Source organism: Tympanuchus pallidicinctus, unplaced genomic scaffold (assembly GCF_026119805.1).
Source record: "Tympanuchus pallidicinctus isolate F22 unplaced genomic scaffold, pur_lepc_1.0 scaffold21, whole genome shotgun sequence".
Taxonomy (NCBI): domain Eukaryota; kingdom Metazoa; phylum Chordata; class Aves; order Galliformes; family Phasianidae; genus Tympanuchus; species Tympanuchus pallidicinctus.
The window spans coordinates 3,146,460-3,162,601 of record NW_026294733.1 but is presented as its reverse complement, the minus strand read 5'-3'; the positions used below and the strand labels follow the sequence as shown (position 1 = coordinate 3,162,601).

At 55.1% G+C, this 16,142-nt stretch overlaps 1 protein-coding gene across 2 annotated transcripts; it reads right to left on the bottom strand.

Moving 5' to 3' along the window:
• Positions 1-5,106: 5,106 nt before the first annotated feature.
• Positions 5,107-14,801, bottom strand: HRH2 (histamine receptor H2). Of its 2 annotated transcripts, XR_008207215.1 has the most exons (4): positions 14,589-14,801; positions 9,843-11,347; positions 7,765-7,908; positions 5,107-6,231 (listed from the first exon to the last, which is right to left on the bottom strand). XR_008207215.1 is itself a non-coding variant. In XM_052684844.1 (3 exons), the coding sequence occupies exons 2-3, from the start codon at positions 10,931-10,933 to the stop codon at positions 6,189-6,191; spliced, it is 1,134 nt and encodes a 377-aa protein (XP_052540804.1). In that variant the 5' UTR covers positions 10,934-11,347; positions 14,589-14,801; the 3' UTR covers positions 5,107-6,188. The 2 variants fall into 2 exon arrangements, 1 of the variants encoding a protein (XP_052540804.1); XM_052684844.1 differs by lacking the exon at positions 7,765-7,908.
• Positions 14,802-16,142: the final 1,341 nt, after the last annotated feature.

Genomic DNA, 16,142 nt, shown 5'->3' with positions numbered 1-16,142 from the left:
CAGACCTGAGCCATCCAGAAAGGCTGCTCTGCCTTAGCCCACTGCAGGAGTCCTGCAGCCCCCCTCAGAACTGCAGAGTCCCCCCTTCTTGACACGGGAAGGAAACTCCCTCCACCTGCAGCAATGTTCCCTCTGTCCCCGCCGCTGCGGCGCAGTGCAGCGCCGTTATCTCCAATGCCTGGGAGCGGGGAACGGATTAATATTCATCACCAGGGAGCGGAGCATATGGAATATGAATAATGCTAATTGTGCCTGTATAGATTTAGCGTAAGAAGCTTCCATGCATTAAGGAGGGAGGGAATTAGCCCTTCTCCAAAGCGTTGCGGGTTCATTTGCTGCGAAGGAACACCCGCCCGCCTGCGGATCTCGGGAAGCGATGGGATGAAACTTCTGTCCCACACCGAGTGCAGGGCTGGGGGATGCGTGGGGGGGCGCACAGCCCTGCACAACACGGGTGGTGGAACAAAGTCGGTCACTGCAGATGCAGAGGAGGAAAGGAGCCGCCTGCAGCTGCACAGCCCTGCTGCTGTCCGTGGGCTGCTGCTGCCAGACCCCTACCTACCTGCACCGCAGCTCTCAGCCTATGTGCCCCCCCCCGGGGCCGTGCTGTGGGGTCCCCTGGGGCTCACGGCTGCCCTTGTGCAAAGCAGAGCACAGCGTGGCTGGAGCTGGAGCAGTTGCAGCTAATGAGGCAGCGGGGGTGAAAGCGCTCTGTTTTTTCACCATCCATCCCTCCTGCCCGTCGGGGATGGCGCTCTGTGCCCTGTTTAATTGAATCAGCCCATGGCAGCCCGGCAGCTTTAATAAGGTCAAGAGGAGAAGGTTGATGTGTGCAGCCTGGTTGCGGGCTGGGTGCTGTGGGGATGGGGACATGTGTGTCCCTCTTGCAGTGTCACTGTGCGCTGTCAGCCTGAGCCACAAGTAGGAGCAGATTTGGGGAAGAGCTCAGGTTGGCACAGGGTCCCAGGAGCCTGCGGCTGCCTATGGAACTTCTTCAGCCTCAGGATGGGAAATACCTGGGTGCTGCTTGTCCCCAGGATGTGCCCGGCATCTGCAGCATCATGGGGAAGGGGGAATCACTACCTGCATCTCTCCTGGGCCACCAGTTGCAATCTTCCCATCCTTGACCACTGTCATCCCTCTCCGTTCCCTTCAGAATCATTGAGAACGTGGGATTCCTCTTCCTGCACTTTGATCTCTCCAATTTTCAGCTCGTTCTGGCTGCCTTATAGGCACTAATCCCTCTGCAGGCATTGGAGAGAATCCACCTACACTTCATGCAGCAATCACTTAAGTCTTATTGTGTAAATAAAATCTCAAACACGAAATCCTTAATCTTTGATGGCTGAGCCTCCGATACCCGTTCCTTCATGTCCTGCCTGACAGAGGGTGGAAGAGGGGAAGACTGTGGCCGTGCTCACTCATATCCTGGATCGAGCATCCATGGATGCTTTTAACCCTGGGCTTTTCCTCTCTCCCCACTGGTCTGATCCCCTCCCCGCTCAGTTGCATTTGTTCAAGCTCGGGGGGGGGATCAAGCCAGGTGACATTTGGAGATGGGGAATATTTCAAATGCAAATTTCCCCTTGATAAATAGTGGAATTTGCTCCCTCTTATGAAGGGAACCTCTGGGGAGAGCTGAGCACAGCGGCCGGCCCGTGCTGAACGCAGACCTCTGCTGGAGGGGGAGGGAAATCACTGCCTTTCATTCCTGCTGCCTCTTCCTGCCTCCGGTCCCCACGCTCCTGGGCCAACACTTGTGAGATCAACATCACTGTCACCAGGAACGGGAGGCTACTCAATTTCTCCCAACCACAGCTGGAGAGCAGTGAGGTAAGGGCTGTGGGGTCGGCAGGAAATCCTGCTGCTTTCTGGGTGCCAGGCAGGGAGGGGGGAATCACGGTGGCTGTTTCTATAAGCCCAGAATTGATGTTTCCCTCCCCGGCGATCGGGGTGCTGCTGATATATTATTGTCTCTCTCTCTCCCAGCTCTGAAATTAAAGCTTTCACCACTTTTCTCACTGCAGTGTGTGTGAGAGAGAGATTTACACTTTGCTTTCCCTTTCTGAAATGGAGTGTGATTTTCCAGTGGCTGCCGACATGGGGCCTGTCCTGATGCTTTGGGATGGGCTGAGGGGGGGGAAGGGATGGGGGCTGCTCCAGGAGCTGCTAACTTCCCCCTTAAACAGGCAAACGAGAGCATCTCTAGGGAAAAAAAATTAAAAAATCTGATCTCTGCCAGCCCCATCCAAGATGCAACACACAGAGCACGTCTGGTTTTGGGGATGGAAGGGTTTGGGGGGTGGGCGGGGAGGCAGAGGTGCTCCAAACAACCTGGATACGGCAGGAGAATCTCTCAGGGGGGAAAGCTTGCAGCTGTGGGGGATTTCTGGAACTGTGCATGGGTTAAAGGCACCCCCAGCACACGAGGGCTGCAGAGGAATGCCGGCCCCTTGCCTGCCCAGCAACAGTTTCACCAATGGGGAGAATAACAACAGCGAGAAGTTCAGTGCTGTGCGAGATCTCCAGAGCTTTCCCTGAGCCCCTGCACCGCGGATATTGGGGCAGGTTGGGGGCACTCTGCAAACAAAGATGCTCTGAGGAACATCCGAAGCCTCACAGATAAATGCCAGGAGAGGAGGAAAAAGGATTTGAATTTCAACTTTGATGCATAATGTGCTTTCCCTCAAAAAACAGCCTTCTTGGCAGGGACCAGGCAACTTCCCACTAAATCTCCTGGAGGAGCACATTGCCAGTCACAGAGATAAAACCTCAATGAAACATCATCGTTTTACCAAACTCACCTCTCCCTCCCTGGCCCTGTGTGCCCTTCACTCCTGCCTGGGCCCTGGGGATACCTGGATTTCTGCAGCCCCATCTGAGCTGAGCACCAGGAGTGCCCTGGGGGGAAACCAGCCCCTTAACGAAGGGCCTAATCACCCAGGAAAGAGCAGCGGACTTAGCTCAACCTCAGAAGCAGGCTGAGCGAGCGGAGAGGGCGCACAGCCCTCGGGGAGGGATGGTGGAGGGGGGCCGAGGGGACCTTTTTCCTTTTGAGCTATTTGCAGATCTATCAACGGCGAGAACAAAACCCCGCAGCTCCGTCGGAACGCCTGTCCCCGTTGTCCCCGAGGTGTCCCCGTGTGCCCTCGCTGCCATCCCCTGTGTGAGTCCCATCCTCCCGCTCACAGAGGGCTCCATGATGACCGTTAAAACCAGGGTGGGGGTTCTGCTGGCCAGGGCATGTGGGCTCTATGGGGTCCCCCCTCCCGCTGAAGCTGCATGGTGAGCATGGCGGTGCAATGGGGCCATGCACAGAGCCTGCCTCTCTCCCAGGAATGAGGACAAATGACACAAATGCAGCCTGGGGTCGGCACAGCCCGGGAACATGCAGGAGATGGGGATCATTTATTGCTCTGCAGTGCGATATGCAAGGAAAGGGAGCCCTGCGCGATGGGCATTGCTGCTGCCACGGAGGGAGGGGACTTTGTGAGCTGCTGAGGGAGAAGGATTTTTCTGGCTTGGCTTGTTTTGCTGCAGAAAGGCGGTTTCAGTGCTGAGGGTAAGGGAAATGAGACAGAAAAACGCCTCCCATTAAGCAAAAAGGATGGAGAGCCCTGCGTAATGGTGCTGCTGCAGGGGCTGCGGGCGCTGGGTTTGCATCCACCCATCCTCACACCAATGCCTGCAGGGAGCAGCAGCACACACATCGTGTGCCACGTCCTGCTCCATCACCACCCCACGGCTGTGCCATCACGTCACTCTGCCTGTGCGGCGTCACCCTGCATGCATCCAGCATTTGCTGGGTTGCTGATGGGCACACGGTGTGGGGCTGGTGGTCCTCAGCATGAGGGCAGCCAGTGCCAGGGTCTGCAGGGTCCTGGGTTTCCAGGGGACGGCTGTGTCATCCCCACTGAGGACATGGGGTGTCAGTGGCTGGGTGAATGGACACGTCTCCGTCACGCAGCAGTGGTGTCATCTTGGTGCATGGGGACACCAAATCCTCGGGACCTGGGCTAATGGCAGATTTCTGGGAGGTGCTTTGGGATGGGGGATGATATGGGACTTTGGGGACCGCCGCTGCCTGTGGGGCGGCAAGTGACCCGACTGGGGACATGTTTCTGTCCTACTTGTGCCCTCTAGTGGCTCTGCCCCTCTCCTGTCCCACGGCCACACGCCTGGTGGTCCCACGGTATGGAGACCTGAGACCTCAGAGCCAGAACTGTTTGGTAGGTGACCTCAAATGCATTTTATTGAAGAAAACCAAATCTTGGGATTTCTAAAACAAAGTTTCTTCTCTCTCTCCTATTTTTTTTTTTTTTGTCTGCTTGGGGCTGCTTGCTACCTTTCCATCTCCTGTGTTCAATCACGAGAGCTCAAAAAAAAAACCAACACGTTTTTTTTTCCTTCTTCTACTGATGTTTCTCTTTTATCTAAAAGGAATACAACAGTCCTTTGCTACACTTCTGGGAGGGGGACACACCAGAGTGCCCTGCAGCAGCTCCTACATCCCCTCCCCACAGCCCTTTCTGTGCTTTTGGGTCCTACCCAGAGCTGTGGCTGCATCCCTACAGGGCCCAAAGGATAGAACTGTCCCTGGGCACTTGGCTGGCAGGGGGATATTCCTATCTGAGAAAGCAGATGTTGCTTAGGAGCTTTCTAAGCGGTTTCTCCTCCCTCTCAGAATTGCTGCTTGGAGAAAGAATTTAATCCCCTTTTGTTGCACATATAGGGGAGAACAAAACCAAATGCCACCTGGAGAAGTTTCCTGCTGTTGTTCTGCAGGGCTTGGCACCAGGATCTGGATGAGCTGTCACTGCAGTGGATGGGATCAGAGGGTGACAGGTGCTGGCACAGCACAAAACCAGCCTCACAGCATCACACCAAGCAGCACCAGGGCTCTGCCAGCGTGGTGAGGGGCTGCAGGGCTGCAACCACACAGCTGTTATGCATTTTGGATTTCTCCCCCTTCCAGCCTTGTTAGTATTGAAATTAAAAACAAGTGCTTGCAAGTTGGTGGCTGTTCTCCAGGACCCTAATTAGTAAATCTCTTCATCCCCCCAGGGCTGCAATCTAATAATAATAAAAAAGAAAACACACACCAACCCCAAACAAGCCCCAAACCTTGTTTGATGGATCGGGAGTGCTACCGAAACAGTCGGGAGCGGCTCTTCCTGCTTACTATGGTAATTAAACACTTCAATTGCAATTATTTTTGCAATTAGATCAGTCTCTAATTGTTATCATAGGTGGCACAGCTTTGGGTGGGGTGCGTTTGTCAGATCCTCCTCCCCGAGTTTTAGAGGGAAGCGTGGATGCTGCGGGTGTTTCTGGCCCGGCCCGGGCTGGGGGTGCTCCGGAACAGAGGGGGGCCGGGCCGGGAGCCGCAAGCAGGGGGAGCTCCGAGCCCGTAACGCTGCCCGGCCCGGGGGGCGCCGGAGCCGCTCTGCTGCCCCCCGGCTCTGGGAGCGGTGCGCTCGGCTCCAGCCGCGTCCCTGCGGTTGTGCTGTGCGTGAGTGCGGCGGAGAGGAAGGGGTGAGGTACAGGGGAATGGGGGGCTACGGGGAGCTCTTCTCGAGGTAGAGTGTGCTGGGAGAAATCAATCGTGCTGTTCTGCCTCTGTGTTAAACGGGATTTTGTATGGCTGAGTTCTGCCCAGGCTCGCTCGCAGACGTCCTGTTTTTGCAGACTTGGCGTTGAGCTGCTGCTGGGGAAAGAGCCTGGGGGCAGCCACACTGCTCGGCGGCTCCCGTGGCTCTGGGTCCTCTCTCCTTGCCGTGGGGCTGAGCGTGTGAAGCCCACAAAGAGCAGGGGACGTCCCCACTATCCCCGAGCTGGGGCTCTTTTTTGGCCCATGAGGATGCTGCGGGGCTGCACGTGTTGTGATCTGGCCGTCGATTGCTCTCCTGTCACCTCACCCCCTCTGCCGGGCCCCCTGGGCGGTGGATGTTTCCCTTTGGTGGAGCACCGCGGGGCGTAGTGCCGGTCCTGGGTTGGGCTGTCTGGCACCGAGGCTGTGGCTGCATCTCCTTTTTCCTGCTGTGCCTGAACCCCAGACCTGCTGGGGTGCACCCTGGCTCTCAACCCACTAACGTAGGTCTCAGTGCTGGAGGTGCCACGGGCCCTGATGGTGCAGGTTCTTCTGTGCTCCTGGTAAGAAACGTGGGCAGGCATAGGCTTCTCCAGCATCATCTGGGGAGACAGCAAGTGCCACGTACCGGCACAGGGATCCTACAAGGAAACAGGGAGAGCGTTCAAAGGATGTGCAGGGTGCAGGTATTCACTTGCCCCACATTCCTCTCCCTGCAGCACGAGGGATTCTGCATTAAGCATCTGCTATGGCTGGGAGGGTCTGTGGTGCAATGCTGTGAGGATGTTCTCAGCAGAGTGCAGTTATGCTCTGAGAGCTGCTGAGGGGCAGAGCTCAGCAGTGTCACCCAAAGCTCATCTTCTGACTCTCCCTCAGAGGAGCTGTATGTTGCTTTGTGGCTTTCTCTGCTCGCTCTTCCCCTCTCTGTGGGCCAGCAGCAGTGCCTGTTTGTCACATCTGCAAATAACTGAGTCAAAGTGACACTTGTGGGCGTGCTGGGGTCAGCAGTGCTCTGCCTCAGAGTGCTTCCTCTCCCTCCTTTGCAGGTGGGTGCTGCGGGGCTTTGCTTGGCTCCTGCTGGGGCGCATTCAGATGGGTCCTCACATGAGGTGATGTTTCCTGTCCTCACTTCCATGTCACAGAGAGGAAATCTGTGGCCGCAGCAGGACCTCAGATCTGCAAACCTCTGCATAGATCGACCGTGCTTTGCCGTGCCGATTAGATTAGAAATCTCCTGAGGGAGATTGGCATCTTGTCTCTGCCTTGCGGAAACTCAGTGTTGTTCAGAAGATGTGTGCATCACAGAGGGAAGGCACAAAGAGCACAACTGGCATTGGCTGTCCTGCTGGCTAGGAGGCTCGAGACACCCCCTGCTTGGGTTCGGGGTAATTTGTCCCCCCCCGGGAGCAGCCTCTGTGCTGTGCTCTCCCCATGCTGTCACCTCTGTTCGTCACACCCAGGGACTCATACCCCAGTGGGGCCCCATACATGGGGCTGTCAGCATGACCTTGGCTGGGATGTGCTCCTCCAGCCGCAGTGTGTGGGTGACCTCATTTTTCACCCCCTGGGTACAATCAATACAGGAGAGCCCAGGTTATCAGCATGCAGTGTTTAAGAGAGCGTGTGTGGAGGTCGGGATGACCTTGCCCAGTCCTTGAAGAGGAGGGCTGCACAGAGTGGCTCTCGGGAGCTCAGAGGCAACCCATTGCACAGGGGCAAATGGCCATATCCTCTGCCCAGTGCTGCTGGGGATGGTGGAGATGCCCAGTGTCAGTCTCCCAACCTGGGAGTCCAGTCAGGTGGTGACTCACAGCACTGATGTAGACTTGCAAAAAAACAGTGTGCTGGAAAGCTGCGATCTGGCACAGCTGCCTCTGTAGTGCATAATGGCTGCTCCCATAATGGCAAGGGGAGCTGGCAGTGTCTTCCAGAGAATCATGAAGTGCTTTCTGTACTCTCACACTTCGAGAGCAGCTGGGGAAAGAGAAGGGACAGCTCTGAGCAGTTGCCGTGGGTTTGGAGAGTAAATGCTCCCAGAGGGAGGGTGTACCTCTGGTGCCATTGCTCCCCGTACTGCTGACTTCTGGGATGGGATGGCTGGACCCAGAAAAATGCAGTGGATGTCCCCATTCATTAAACACAGCAGCACCCTGAAACCCCAGCCCTGTACTCACCCTGCAGCCCTTGCCTCTGCTCTCAGGTTTCTCCCCAAGGGAAGTCTGTGTGTGTCCTTTCAGCCTTGCAGAGTGCTGGAAGAGGGCAGCTGGGAGCGGAGGCCGGGAGATGGGGTGGCTGAGGCTCACGGGAAAGCTCCGTCACTGGAAAGAGTGAAATTGCACATGGAGATGTAAAGAGGAGATAGGTTGGTGCCAGTGTGGGTGAGCCTGCAGGCTTTTCTCTGCACGCACCAGTTGCTGCCTGCATGGGGTTGAGCCCCTGGGAAGGAACAGGATGTGGTGGCTGGGACAGGAGCCTACATCCTGGGACAGGAGTAGGACTCTGCTTTCCATTTCTGCTTCTTTAGTGAATGTTTAATGTGTGGCAAGGGGTGAGGAGTTGCTGCCCTCCATTGCAGTCCTGCATGCTCCCTACTACCCAGAGAATTGCTGCCTGTGTCACAATGGTTGTGGTGCATGTCTTTTTCCATAGAAGTGATGGGGCTGACTCCTGTTCCTGTGCTTGACATCTCCTGAGACCATTCATGTTTCTCTGGTATGTTTGCTGGTCTTTCCCTGTGCTTCGTAATAGGAAAAAACATAATGGGCAACATTTCAAAATACTTTCCCCTGAACAACCCCATGGGACTGCTCTGAGCAGAGCTCTGCTAGGCTCCAGTCTTATTTGGAGGGAGATATGGGTTTGTGAGTGATATGTGCTGCTCTGTTCTGCTAATGTGGCTGGAAGAGAGGGACCATGTCTCTCTGAGCTCAGGGTGCCATTGGCAGTTGGGTTTAGGTGACTCCTGCATGGTGTTGGGGTCTCAGACACCCAATGTGTGCATCCCTGATGGGGAAGGGGAGAAGTGAGAGAGGCCCATGCCATCCTTGGTGCATCATTTCCAGGCAAGTGAGTAGGCAGATAAACAGGGAAAGTAAAACCAATAACTCAACCTTCAGCCCTCACACTGACTTTTATCTGATCACAAGCAGAAACCACAGCAGTGATGCTGTCTGGTATGGGAAAGAGTTATCTGGATTTAGAAAGGTCAAGAAACATCCCTGTTCTTGTGTCTTTCCCTCTGCTTCCAGTAGTGCATGATATGTGCCCCACTGCAGCACTGCCTGCTATTCAGCCTCTTCCCTCCAGTGTTGTGCTTCATTTGGGCACAAATCCAGAGAGGAAACATTTATTTCTCCTGCTGGAAGGAGGTGAGAGGTGCTCACCTTTTTACTGGTCTCATTCAAATGCACTCAAGTGTTAGGAAGGAGCCAAACCTGCCCAACTGACTGAGCCCCAGCACCTGATCCAGCCTATTGCTGGGCCATCCCCCAGTGTTCTCTGGCCTCCCCTGGGTATGGGCTGTAATGCTGTGCAGGAACCAGCTGGTGTTTTGCATTGCACAAACAATTTAGTTAAATAAAATCCCACGTGCTGCTCTACAGGAGCAGCACAGGTTTCCTTCCAGCCCCGTCTGTGTCTGCAGAAGCATCTTTACTGTTCCAGGCACGTGCCTGAGTGTGATACAGGCTGAGCCTTTCGCACCGTTCTGCCCTCTGCTTCACCTCCCTGCTTTCTCCTTCCTAAGGCTTCACACTGTGCTTTGGAGACAGCACCAAGGGCACATGCAGCAGGGATTGAAAGAACAGCTTATCGGTGGGATGGAAAGTTTCTGGGCTATCAGGGGGTTATCAGTTGCTGCTGCCTGGAGGTTAGATTACGGTGTGGGAGCAGCAGCTCACATCGTGGCACAGCATGTGTCTGTGTTCTCCTTATGCTCAGGTGGGCCAAGGAGGTGCAGGCTGGTTCCATGAGATGGGAGTTCCTGGGCACAGTGCTTGCATCCTATCCGTCCTCCCCACTGCTGCACCCCTTCCAGGGTCCTGCCCCAGGCGGTGCTTGGGGTACTGCTGGGGGGGCTCTATGTGTGGTTGTCTGTGTTCTTAGAAAAGTTTGCCAACCTCATTTTAGCTATTTTTGCTCCAGAAATGGGAATGGAACTTGCTGTTGGCTGTGCTTGCTGTTGGGGCAGTGCTGGGTGTCTGAGCTGACGGGGTCCTGGGGACCAGCAGCGTGACTGTGGAGAGGCTCTTACCTCTGCAGGGCTCCATCTGTCAGCAAGATGCCCTTCCCATTCCTCATCTCCAGCTTCAGGCATTTCCCCTCCTGTCCATCCAGGCTCTCCCCGCAGCTCCTGCCCCGGGGCTGACCCTTCTGTAGGGAGTTCTTGGGGTCCCCTGTCCTGCAGCAGTGCAACAAGTGTTGGTATGCCACCCGAAAATCTCTGTTGAATGTCCCGTAGAGGATGGGGTTCAGTGCTGAGTTGGCATAGCCCAGCCAGAGGACGATGGACATGGGTGTGCCTTTCACACTGCTGTCCCCCCACACCCCTCTGTACGTGAACACTGTGAAATAGGGGAACCAGCAAATGATGAAGGCTCCCATCACCACTGCCAGAGTCACAGTGGCTTTGTGCTCCTTCACCATGGGTGGCATGGGGCTACTGCTGCTGCAGCACCACGTGTGGTTTATCCTCTTGGCTTGCTCCCTCGCTATCTTGAATATCCGGTAGTAGGTGATGCACATGATGACCAGAGGGATATAGAAGGTGAGCAAGGAGTCCACCAGTCCGTACACAGAATTCACCTCCAGCTTGCACTCCCTGGTGCAGTTGGGTGTAGTGTTCTGAACCGTTGTCCCATTGGTATTCCACCCCAGGTGGATGGGGAGGAAGGAGACCATCAGTGAAACTGTCCAAATAACAACCAGGGCCACAGCCACACGGGATGGGGTGACCAGCTGCTGGTAGCGCAGCGGGGTGGTGACGGCGAAGTAGCGGTCCAGGCTGATAATGAAGAGGTTGAGGATGGAGGCCGTGCACAGCATGACATCCAGGCTGAGGTAGATGTTGCACAACGTGCTGCCGAAGGGCCACTCGCTGGTGACCTCATAGAAGGCGGAGAAGGGCAGCACCAGCAGGGCCAGCAGCAGGTCAGTGATGGCCAACGAGACGATGATGCAGTTGGTCAGGCTGCGGAGCCGGCGGTCCAGAGTGACGGCCAGGCACACAATGATGTTACCACAGAGAGTGAATACGATGAGCAGGGCCAGGCAGGACCCGACCAGCAGCTGCAGAGGGAAGTCCATGTTTCTTGAAGGGTTTGTGAGGTTGCCACATGGATCCATAGTGCAGTTGCATGGGTGGAACGGTTCTGCTGTCAGTGGTTCTATAGATGCTTGGAGTGAGCCTCTACCAGGCAGCCCTGGAGTTCCTTCCAAACCAAATTTGGGCCTACAATGGTCTTGGAGATCACAGTAGAGTCCCCTTCACGCATTCAGTCTGCTGAGGTGATGTGACCTAGAAATGATGTGCCCCTGCAAATTTCTTGTGTGACCCAGTCCATCTGGGTCTGGAACTGATTCCTGTGGCACTGCTGGTGGGTGTCAGCTGTTCCCTTCTCTCCTGCAAAGCCCAGCAGGGTCAGATGCTATGGGGTCAGGTCCCACGGGGTCTCATGCCTGCCTTGTTCTGTGTGCTTGGGTCAGAGATGATGGCCAGCAGTACTCGTCAGGGACAGAGCTTCTTTATCTGAGGACAGCCTGCAAAGAGAGCACCAAGTCAGGGCCATAGCGGGCAACAGTCCCTTGGGCAGCCCCTCCAGAAATGGGGTTTCTGCACCTCTCTGGGTGCCCTGGATCACTTAGACCTGGACTGGAGAGTTCTTTGGCAGCTGGGGACAGCAGACCCTGCTTGGTGCCTGTCACTTTGGAATGCCCATGTGGTGTAAGGGTGGTTTCAAAGGAAAGAAGTTCCCACAGGCTTGTGATTTAAAAAAAAGGGCTGGATTGAAATGAGGAAAGAGCTTTCCAGAGGGAGCAGTGCACTCCATTTATACAATCTAGTAAAATTAATCAGCCCTGTGTGATTCATGAGGCTTCACAGCTGAACTTCTTAAACTTTGTGCCTGTAACAGCACTTTGAGCAGTCCCATGCCTTGTGCTGATCCCTGATGTTAGCAATCACATGGCTCAACCAGCTCAGAGAGGAGATTTCCCATTGCTCAGAGGCTCCCGCTCCCCTGACCAGAGCAAGATCCAGATGGGTGCCGGATGCTCCGAGGGGAATTTGGAGCAATGAACCTGTGGCCCACACTGGGGCACTGGGATGAGGGGCATGGGGAGCTGGCAGAGTGGCTCCTTGCCTCCTGCTGCAGTGCAGGCTCTTGCCATGGAAAGCTTTTTGTTCAGGCACAAAAGGATCGTGGCACAAGCTGAATGCTGCCTGCCTGCTGACAGCAGCCAGGAGAACAGGTTGTTCTCAGAGAAGGGTATTTCCAAGTGAAAAGAATGTTTTTCCTATTGCTCCTAACGCGCTGGAAATGGCAGGGTAAATTATAGGGGGAGTAGCAGGCTTAGAAAAATGCAGTGGGTGGATCACAGCCTCCCGTGTGGCTGCTCTGCCACCCACCAACAGCCGCTCCTGTCCCAGCTCACGTGAGCTCAGCTGAGGCTGTGCTCCTGGCCCAGCACTGCTGCAAGGCAGGGGCTCTGCTGCCTTCCTGGTGCTGCATTCACAGCAAGGAACCTGGTCATGGTGCCCATGCCCAGCGGTGCTGGGTTGGACCCTCCTGGCAAGGTCTGCTCCTTCTGCTGTATTCAAAGCCCTCTGTGCAGGCTGTGCTGTGGGGCAGCTGATCCTACAGGCTGGGTCAGGAAGAGTTCTGCTGCTTCTTGCTTCTCCCATTAGCTGAGAGTGAGGAGTAGGACCTCTGTATTTCTTAGGCAGGGAGTAGGAACATTTCCAAGTGTGATATGGAGCTGCCATCCATGGGGATGGAGCACCCATCTGTGCTGAGAAGGGATGGGGCAGGACTCGTGGGGTTGGATGTAGGATGCTGCACCTTGGGCTGGTTCCAGGCACGGTGCTTGCAAAGGCAAAACCTAAACTCTGGTGGGAGACTGTCCCATATTCTATACATGGAAACATTCCCCACTGGCACACTGCTCTGCAGGAGGAGTGGCACTGCATGGCAGTGCATCCTGGCCTGGACCTTTGCCTTTGGTCCCTAAGCATGTGAACTTGTGACAGGTTTCTTTTGAATTTTAGAACCTTTGGTTCATCTCCCATAGCACTGAAGTCCCTTGTCTGGTTCAACAATTCTCCCAAGATTCTCACCAGCACATTTTCTTAGGGAATTTCCATGTTCTGAATCAAGATCACTAATGAAAGCTATTAAACAAAAATGTGTCTTCAGTCTGATCTTTAAGTAATTTTACTAATAGCCATGAGTGCATTAGCTTCTCCTACTGCAGCACATTACGATCTTCCCCATCAGCTCGTCCCTTAACCTTACAGTTCCTGCAGTAATTCCTGCATGAATGGATGTTTTCTGTTCTGTGGAAGCCCGTGGACATTTGATCGTTTGGTTCCCATCATCTAAAATGCTGATTATCTTCTCTAGGGTTGGGGCTGTGGTTTGTCTATGGGAAATTCTCATTCACTCTCCCTTCTTCTTCCTCATCCCTCGCCTATTGGCATAATTTCTTCTGGCACTGCACGTTTGGGCACTTTGAACACTCTTGCATGGAGGGGATGGGATGTTGCACCTGGTTCTGCAGTGCCAGTAACGTTTGCTGCTCTTCATTAGTGTATTCCCTCTTCTGGCTTCATAGGTTTGTGGCAAATTTATTAAAAGCAGAGGGACAGGAGAGAACACTTGGCGTGTGCCTGGACATGGCAGTGGGTTCAGGGAGCATTTCCAGGTCCCCGGATCTGAGAAATCTCCCTCTCCTGCATTAGAATGGAGCAAGGTGCTGGGACACGTCACTTATGGGCAAAGCTGATTTCCTGACCTCGTAGAGCTCACAGCAAGGTGTCACGGCTTTTTCCAAAACTGTGCTCAAGTGTTTAATCAAGAGATTAAACGCATGGGTTCACCAAGAGGTGCCTGTGACAGCACAGTGCAGCAGGGAGGGGATTTCTGCTGCCCCTGAAGAGGATGTTTGAGGTTTGGTGGTGGGGAGCAGGCAGGGCTTGGAGGGCACGGGGACCCCAGCAAAAGGCTGTTCCCATCTGGTGCTGTCAGCGTGCCTCGCTGATGACGTACAGCAGCAGTTGCTTCCTGTGGGGTAAGCAGAGGGGCTGGGAGGCAGGAGCTGATCCCATCAGGGCTGCCAGCCCTGGGAGAGCAGGGGCTCCGTGTATAGAAGTGTTCAAGGGAACCCTGAATGCAGACAGCCCAAAGAGTGATCCAGAAATGGGCAGAGAGCCTCCAGCATTTCAAAAGTTTGCTCTTCAGTGACTGCATGAGAGGTGAAACTGAAAATAGAAGCTGGTGGACATGATTTTTAGCTGCAGAAGTCAGAGCAGAGAAACTTGGATTCAGCTTTCTACCCAAAGCCCACAGCTGGGTTGGGGCACAGCATCCCTCTGGTCCTGGGGGCAACATCCCCTCCTGTGCCCGGGTATCAGCCCAGGGGAGCAGAGCAGCTGGGCCAGGGTTGGTATGCTCGGAGGAAGGGCTCAGGCAGCTCGGGGAAAAATGTTTACTTAGGAGCAAACCTCGTGGGGATGCTGCTGGGGAGAGGCGAGCGTGAGTGCCAAGGCAGGGCAGTGCTGCTGCCCCGTGCCACCTCTCTGACCCTGCTGTTCCCCCTCTGTCCGCTCCCACCAGCAGAAGCCCCCTGGCTGCCCTGCATTCCGGGCAGGGCGTGACAAACAGCACAGAACGTAGAACGCAGAGCGGGGCGCGCTCCCACCCACCGACCCCTCTGAGCTCTCGCTTAGAAATGCCTTCAGCAGTGGAAAAACCAAGAGGAATAAAAAAGGCAAAAGCTTTACCTGGGAGCGGCGTTCTGTAGCCCTGCAGCAGGTGGGAGCGCCGATCACCGCGCGCCGGAGCAACTCACGCGCGAGCGGCGGCCGCCAGCTCCCTCCCTCCTCCTTGCCCAGCAATATCCAGGCAGCTCGCTGACTGCGCCGTGAGTCACAGCGCCGGTGGGTGGGATCAGAGCCCTGAACTCAGACTCCGAGGTTACTATCCAGTCCAAGCCGAAATGCAAGGCTGCCCTGAACCGCGTGTGAGCTCTGCCGGAAGCATCCTCTGCACGTGCGGTGTCGCAGGGAGCCAAGCCAAGTGACGAACAGCACGGGTGGCTCTCTGTGCTTCTGGTGTCTTTCATTTGTGGGTTTCCACGAATGCTAACTGCTGGGCCAGCTGTGTCGGGAGCTGCTCCCCCTTTCTGCTCTCCCTCTCGTGCTGGGCTGAGAGCTCCGTGCTGCTGGAGAAAGTAATGCTGACCATTTCCATGCCTCTCCAGCTGGCAACCAAGGGACTGATGTGTCACGCTGCTCACCATGTGCACCCTGGGTTCCCCATGCTGGATGGAGTTGGGTTGCAATCCTCACCTCCATCCCAGCCAAGCAGAGACCTCAGCAGCCCTGGTGCACAAAGCAGAATGGCCTTGGTGTGTTCGTCTCCACAGACCCAAAACCAGCTCTGTGTTTCACAGCCTGGGGGTCTGCCGGAACTTCAGAATGTTACTGCTGGGCAGCAGCAAGGTGGTGTGCAGGGTGGGAATGCTCTGCAAAACAAGGCTCAAATCTGCTCAGGAATGTTCACCAGCTGAAATCACTGGGGTGTTGACTCCTTCTTCCCCTCGACTCTGCTCAAATAGGGATCTTTTGGTCTAGAATCTGTCTTAGGATGAGAGGTGCCCTGTAGGAATATGGAACTCTGATTATGGGGGCAGAACCCCCAACCAGTCGCATTGCCCTAATCTCTTCCAATGTAACATTCTTGCTGCCTGGGGGCAAGAAAACCCCACAGGCTCAGAGCTGAGCAAGCTCCATCTTCCCTTGGAGAGCTCATAGGAATCAGAGCTCTGTGAGGATCCAGCAGCCCCACGGGCAGGGACATGGCAGCTGGTGGCTGAGCCACTGCTGTATCACAGCTGGCACCAGGGCTTGCCAGAGAAACTCATGGACTGGGATATTCCCCACATGGGCCTCCCCTGCGTCTCTAATGAGCATTTTATTAAAGGCCAAGGCAATGCTGGGAACTGTGTGTTGGGAAATTGCAAGTGAAGTCAGGGAAAATTTGGGACTCCAGGAATAGAAGCGTGAGGTTTGGCAAACGCGGGGGTTTTGGGAAGCTCTGATGCGAAGCTGTGCCTGAGGACTAATAGGGCAGCATGGGGCCAGGGGTCCTGCTGGGCTCCAGCCATGGCTGGGTAGGCCAGCACAGTGCAAATGGGACTTGTGCAGATGGGCTGCTTGCTCTATGGATGGGAGAGACTGATGGCTCACTTTGATCATCAGGACGCACAGCACAGCTAAAAGATGAGGATCTCCCAGATGTGTTCAAGTGGTTATATACATTGGAGTGCCACTAGT

Bases quoted from the DNA above. Each gene is read 5' to 3' on its own strand.
- HRH2 (XM_052684844.1), bottom strand. From the start codon at position 10,933: ATGGATCCATGTGGCAACCTCACAAACCCTTCAAGAAACATGGACTTC. The intron at 6,232-9,842 runs GTAAGAGCCTCT...GTTTCCTTGTAG, and splicing joins ACAGATGGAGCCCTGCAGAG to GATCCCTGTGCCGGTACGTG.